This window comes from Eptesicus fuscus, chromosome 8 (assembly GCF_027574615.1).
Source record: "Eptesicus fuscus isolate TK198812 chromosome 8, DD_ASM_mEF_20220401, whole genome shotgun sequence".
In the NCBI taxonomy this organism is placed as follows: Eukaryota; Metazoa; Chordata; class Mammalia; order Chiroptera; family Vespertilionidae; genus Eptesicus; species Eptesicus fuscus.
This window is the reverse complement of record NC_072480.1, coordinates 71,852,037-71,858,036: the sequence shown is the minus strand read 5'-3', so window position 1 is coordinate 71,858,036 and position 6,000 is coordinate 71,852,037. Positions and strand designations below refer to the sequence as shown.

The window sequence follows — 6,000 nt, the reverse complement described above, 5'->3', positions numbered from 1 at the left end:
ATTAGTTTTAAATACAGTGCACAGTTGCAGTAGGACCTACAAAAACATACAAGATAAAACAAAAACAAAACAAATGCCTAAAATATTTTCACATGCCCAAAATTGTAGAGAAAAAGGTATCATATATTCTAAATATATAATTCTAAGTATTGGTAAGGGCCATAAGATCCTACATAATAAAAGGCTAATATGCAAATTGACCAAACGGTGGAATGACTGGTCACTATGATGTGCACTGACCACCAGAGGGCAGAAGTTCAATGCAGGAGCTGCCCCCTGGTGGTCAGTGTGCTCCCACAGTGGGAGTACCGCTCAGCCAGAAGCCAGCCTTACAGCGGGTGAGTTCAGTGGTGGTGGCGGGAGCCTCTCCTGCATCCAATGCAGCACTAAGGATGTCCGACTGCTGGCGTAGGCCCTCTCCCCCGTGGGACGCCTGGACTGCAAAGGGTGCAGGCCAGGCTCAGGGGACACCCCCCACCCCGAGTGCACGAATTTTGTGCACCAGGCCTTTAGTTGTAAAATAAATCTAAATAATCAACAAATTTTTTCTCATACTGTATTGTTAATATATTGCTATAATTTTATTATCTTTATTTTTAAAGTGATCTTAAACACAATGTCATTTAATTATTTTTTAAATAACAAAAGGCTTAGTCAACTTGGATAATGCCAATGGTGAAGATGAGAAAATCAAAGACAACCTCAAACCAAGCTTAAAAGAAAATTGCACTCCCTTCTGATGGTCTGGACATGGCTTCGCAGGGACAACCCGTGTTTGGAGGTGCTGCCAGCCCCATGCCAGCCCTTCACTCCTGTGCCTGGCCCAAAGAAGACAAACCTGGAGAAGCTACTCTGACATGAGCAAGGCTAGAGATCTTAGATTCCCTTTCTAATCATAATTAATTTTTAAAAGTTAATCAAATTTATTTTATATATTTTTTATTGTTGATTGTATTACAGATGTCCCTCATTTTCCCTAGCTTTAGCCCCCTCCGCCCAGCCCCTATCTCCCTTCCCCAGGCCTTCACCACTCTTTTGCCTGTGTCCATGGGTTATGCATATGGGTATATAACTTCTTTGGTTTATGTCTTCTCACCCCCCACCCCCACATTGAGGTATGTCAGTCTGTTCCATGCCTCCATGCTTCAGGTTTTATTTTGTTGGTCAATTCATTTTGTTCATTAGATTCCACAAATAAGTGAGATCATGTGATATTTGTCTTTCTCTGATTGGCTTATTTCACTTAGCATAATAGTCTTCGGGTCCATCCATGATATCCCAAAGAGTAAAAGATCCTTCTTTTTCATAGGTGCATAGTATTCCATTGTGTAAATGTACCAAAGTTTTTTTATCCATTCATCTAATGATGGGCACATGGGCTGTTTCCAAATTTTAGTTATTGTAAAAAAAAAAAAAGAGGGAGAGAGCCCACCTAGCCAATTAATGAGAGTCTGTTAATAAAGATAGATCCTGTGGTGAAACTCTCCTTTTAGTAACATTATAAGCATGGTCATCAGGGCATGAAGTGAGAAGTTCAAGAAGTGAGAAGTATTCCATCATTAAAACAGCGCATACTTATTGTAGAACACTTAGAGAAGTCAGAGAAAGGAAATTAAAACTGTTCCGTCACTCACTCTAAGACAGTGATGGCGAACCTATGACACGCATGTCAGCACTGACACGCATAGCCATTTTTGATGACACGCGGCCGCTGAGGCAGCCGCATGCCGAGGATGAAATATTTGCTGCTCCTGAGGATGAGACATTTGCGAAATAATGTTTTTTCCTCAAAGTGATACACTACCTGAGTTATGCTCAATTTTTTGGCGAAGTTTGACACACCAAGCTCAAAATGTTGCCCATCACTGCTCTAAGATAACTCCTGCACTCAAAGATAATCACCATTCCTTTCGTGTTTGCTTTTCTTTAGTCCTTTATTTTTATGCTGTATATTTTTGTTTTACAAAAAATGGGATCATACTCTACATGCTGTTATAACCTACTTTTTCCACTTGACTCTCTTGATCATTTTCCAGGACTTGGAATGGAGTTCTAGAACACAATTTTAATGGCTGCATAGCATTCCATTATGTAGGCATACCTTAATCTACACAGCCAGACACTTACTGAAGTTGTTTCTCTTTTTTGTTAGGGTGTGAGGGGCTACTTTTTAAATCATGCTGTGACAAATATCCTCAAAGAGGGAGAAAAAAAGTAAATCAAATTTATATAAATTTACAAGATTAATTTTACAAAGTGAATGTGCATGCAGTTAATCTGGAGTAAGCAATATTTTATAACTCCCAAGTTCTTAGCATAGGGCCAGACAGATAACAGGCACTATTTTATAATTCAAATTACAAAAGAATTTATGAAATTTTATCAATAAATTGCTGCATCCATAACAAACCACACTGGGAGGGTGGACCTTCTCTTACACAATGACTTAGAGGGTGGAGCTGATTTCTCCAGAGGCCACTGAGGGCTGCACATTATTTCCCTCTGGGTGCTGTGCTAACCTGCTTAGTTCCCACACAAGGGAATAATTTAATACCCTTAAGTAGTTATTCATCATCACAACTCCTGATTTCAGATTTTAGACATGAGTGCCTGGACTAGATCCATACACTTAAACCTTAGAAATGTTCTGTTGTAGGTAATCCTAGTATCACATCTTTTTTTTTTCCCCCTAAAATAAGTTGGGGGAAGGGTAGAGCAGTGGGAACTCCAGCAACTGCTGCTGCGGTGGGAGCCCCAAACACACCTGATCTTAATTCTCTTTCCTGATATCTAAATGAGCTTTCACTCAACCAAAGTCTAATATTCCTCACATTTCACATATGAGGAAGATAGGGTTCATATTTTAACAATGGTTTAAACCGAAAGTAAAATAAGATTTAAGAATATTTTATGTGGCTGAATTCTACACCTGTGGACAAAATATGCTTGATCATTTATAAAGAATAATGGTGCAAGCTGCAGATTTTAATAGCTTAGTGTGCAAACTTATTATAATGCAGGATTATCTTTTCAAGCTTATTCTTGAAGAAATATGTAATTTATATCCTTTCTTTATATAATACTAATGGATACAAATCCTTTTTTTTATCTAAATATATTTTATTGATTTTTTACAGAGAGGAAGGGAGAGGGATAGAGAGTTATAAACATCGATGAGAGAGAAACATTGATCAGCTGCCTCCTGCACACCTCCTACTGGGGATGTGCCCGCAATCAAGGTACGTGCCCTTGGCCAGAATCTAACCTGGACCCTTCAGTCCACAGGCCGACGCTCTATCCACTGAGCCAAACTGGCTAGGGCTACAAATCCTTTTTGAAATATGTAAAATATTTATGATTTCAAATACTTTATTGTCATGCCCTAACACGTTACTTTATAATGTTTTACAAGTATGTACCTAATTTTAAAAATGGCATTTAGTAGTCATATGGAAAGAAACTAAAAGAGGAGTGGTGTTAGACAAACTCAATCAAAAAACGAGGCAAAAGACTCGGAACGTTTTTATTTGGCAATCCAAAGTAGCAGCAACACTAAGAAAATTCCTCACCTCCTCCTGGTATCAAAACTCCTACCCTACCTATCCCTTCCTTTTAATTATTATATTGTAAAACAAAATAATGGCAAAATAGATTTTGTTTTAACCAAAAAGTCAAAATTATATTTAAACAAAGTTTAAGTTTATATACAAAAATACAAATCATTTCTTTTGTTTTGAAAATTATATCTTTAAAATTGTTTTCATACAGACTGGGGGAAATTTAGTGCTGACCAGGGTCTATTCTTCCAGCTACTGATTAAACTAATGAAAGAAACTGTTTAATGAAGTGAAAGCTCTTTAAACTGATGACATTTAAAAAACAACAGCAAGCAAAACTAAGGGGAAATAGATATAATAACTAAGTATTATAGCTTTCTCAAATGTGGTTCTTTATAAAATGAAAATCAGGTGATATCTTCCGGCATATGGTAACTTTATAAACAGCATATAGCACACAGCATACTTCAGGATGCCAAGAAGTTGAATTAAACCTCACCTTCAGTAAAGCTAATAACATGACTGTTTTTAAAGGCTGGGACATGTGAACGACAATAGCAGTGGTTTAAAACAGAATAGGAAATAAAGTAAATTTATATTTCATTATTACAAATGTATTCATCAGTTTCTAGTGAAGATTTTGTTTTTATATAAGAACAATTATAGTTATTTTTTCAATTAACGATTATATGAATGAATTAAAATTACCCTACATTAAGTTTCTGAATATTAGCTACAAACAACACACATAAAAGCAGACACATGAGTGTAATTCCCCTTCTATGAAACCTGTTGGGGAGTATTCCATTGGGTAATATATAATATGAGAGAGAAAAATTGCAAACTTGAAATAAACCAAAAAAGACTTAAATAGTACTATATCTTCACTTGTTTAATATGATGTTTAAATTTAGGCTTTAATTACTTTTACATGTAGGAAATGCAAAATTTCTATATATTTTTTCTTTTTACTTTCTCCAAGGTTAACTGAAAAGGAGAGGAGTGTATTTTACATAAAAATAGAGGATGAATTCTGAGATTTCCCCCAAATGTCTTACTGTCCTATGGAAATGGGCACTTGTTTCATAGTAAAAAATTGAATACCATTTTTTAACAAATCACTACGGCCCTTTCGAACCCTGAGCTTCCTCTAAGACAAGAGCTATGACTAAATTGTTTGACATGGCATTATAGTGAAAAAGTCTTTCTAATTCTATCTTTCCTTAAATGAGCTCTACTTCTTGTAATTCACATGACACCCTTTGGCTGTGGTTGTCTGTTAAGTTTCCTGTCCGGTCTAGTTTCAGCAAACCAAAACAAATAGCTCACAGAAAAGGCTATGGTAACTACTTTTTTTTCCTCTTGGTATTTCCAGTTAAGTGCTTTCTCCTTAGAGATACATAGAAAGGGAGGAAATTAGCCACAAACAAGGTGTAAGTAGGTCACAGAAGTTTCAATGCACCAAAAAAAGTGCCATCACCATCCTGTGATATTTTAGCATCTCCACGTGGTATTGCAAGTAGAAGTTCATCTCCTTCTTCCAGCTTTGCAATGCCTGGAAAAGAATGGTTTACAAGAACTTTAAGTGGTTGTCCAATGGGAAAGAAAAGAAAAGAAAGCTCAAATAAAACAATTTTGTTTTGGAAAAAGGTTAATGTAGGCATTTACACTTCAAATTACAACAATGGACTTCTAAACCAGTTACTATTCTACCAGCCTAAAGAAAGTTAAAAGAAATGAACAGAAGGAGTTCCAGCAGATGTAAATGTATTTACCACTTACTGCTTATAAAATGGAGAATCTAAACAGGAACCAAATGTTAAAGTTTAAGAAAAAAAATGTTAAGTAAATCATAGCACATCTATTGATGGAATATTATATAGTTAAAAATGGTTTTGCTTCATTTTATTGAAATGATAAACTTTTTATAATAATTGTAAATAAAAATACACAACTATATTTACTTTTAAATGTACATATAAAATAAATAGATCATTAAAAGTATAAAACAAAATACTATTCATTAGCAAAGCACATCTATTACATAGTTTTTCTCTAGAGGCAAGATTATGGGATAAGGAGTAATTTGGATTACTTTTATAGCCCTTTATTTTTTATGTTTCCTTTAATAACCGTATCTGTCTTTATAACCAAAAACAACAAAATAATTACCCTCTTAAAACTAACCAATAAATCTGTATGTGCCTAATTACAATGACATATTTTGTGATTCAGGAATATAAAACACAATTCAGGAACTACACTCAGTATTTCAGGTAATTTCTGACCCCATTAAAAAATATCTGTATGGCCCTAGCTGGCTTGGCTCAGTGGATAGAGCGTCAGCCTGCAGACTGAAGGGTCCTGGGTTCTATTCTGGTCAAGGGCACAAACCCAGGTTGTGGGCTCAACCCTCAGTAGGAGGCAGTCAATCAATGATTCC

General features: G+C 35.8%; 1 protein-coding gene across 2 annotated transcripts in view; it reads right to left on the bottom strand.

The window, feature by feature from the left end:
* Positions 1 to 3,521: 3,521 nt before the first annotated feature.
* TNFSF13B (TNF superfamily member 13b) overlaps positions 3,522 to 6,000 on the bottom strand; it is a 29,147-nt gene continuing 26,668 nt past the window's right edge. For both annotated transcript variants that reach the window (XM_008143944.3, XM_008143945.3), the window contains one exon: positions 3,522 to 5,112. In XM_008143944.3, the coding sequence (XP_008142166.2) occupies positions 5,000 to 5,112 (113 nt within the window). In that variant the 3' untranslated portion in view covers positions 3,522 to 4,999. The remainder of the gene's footprint in view (positions 5,113 to 6,000) is intronic.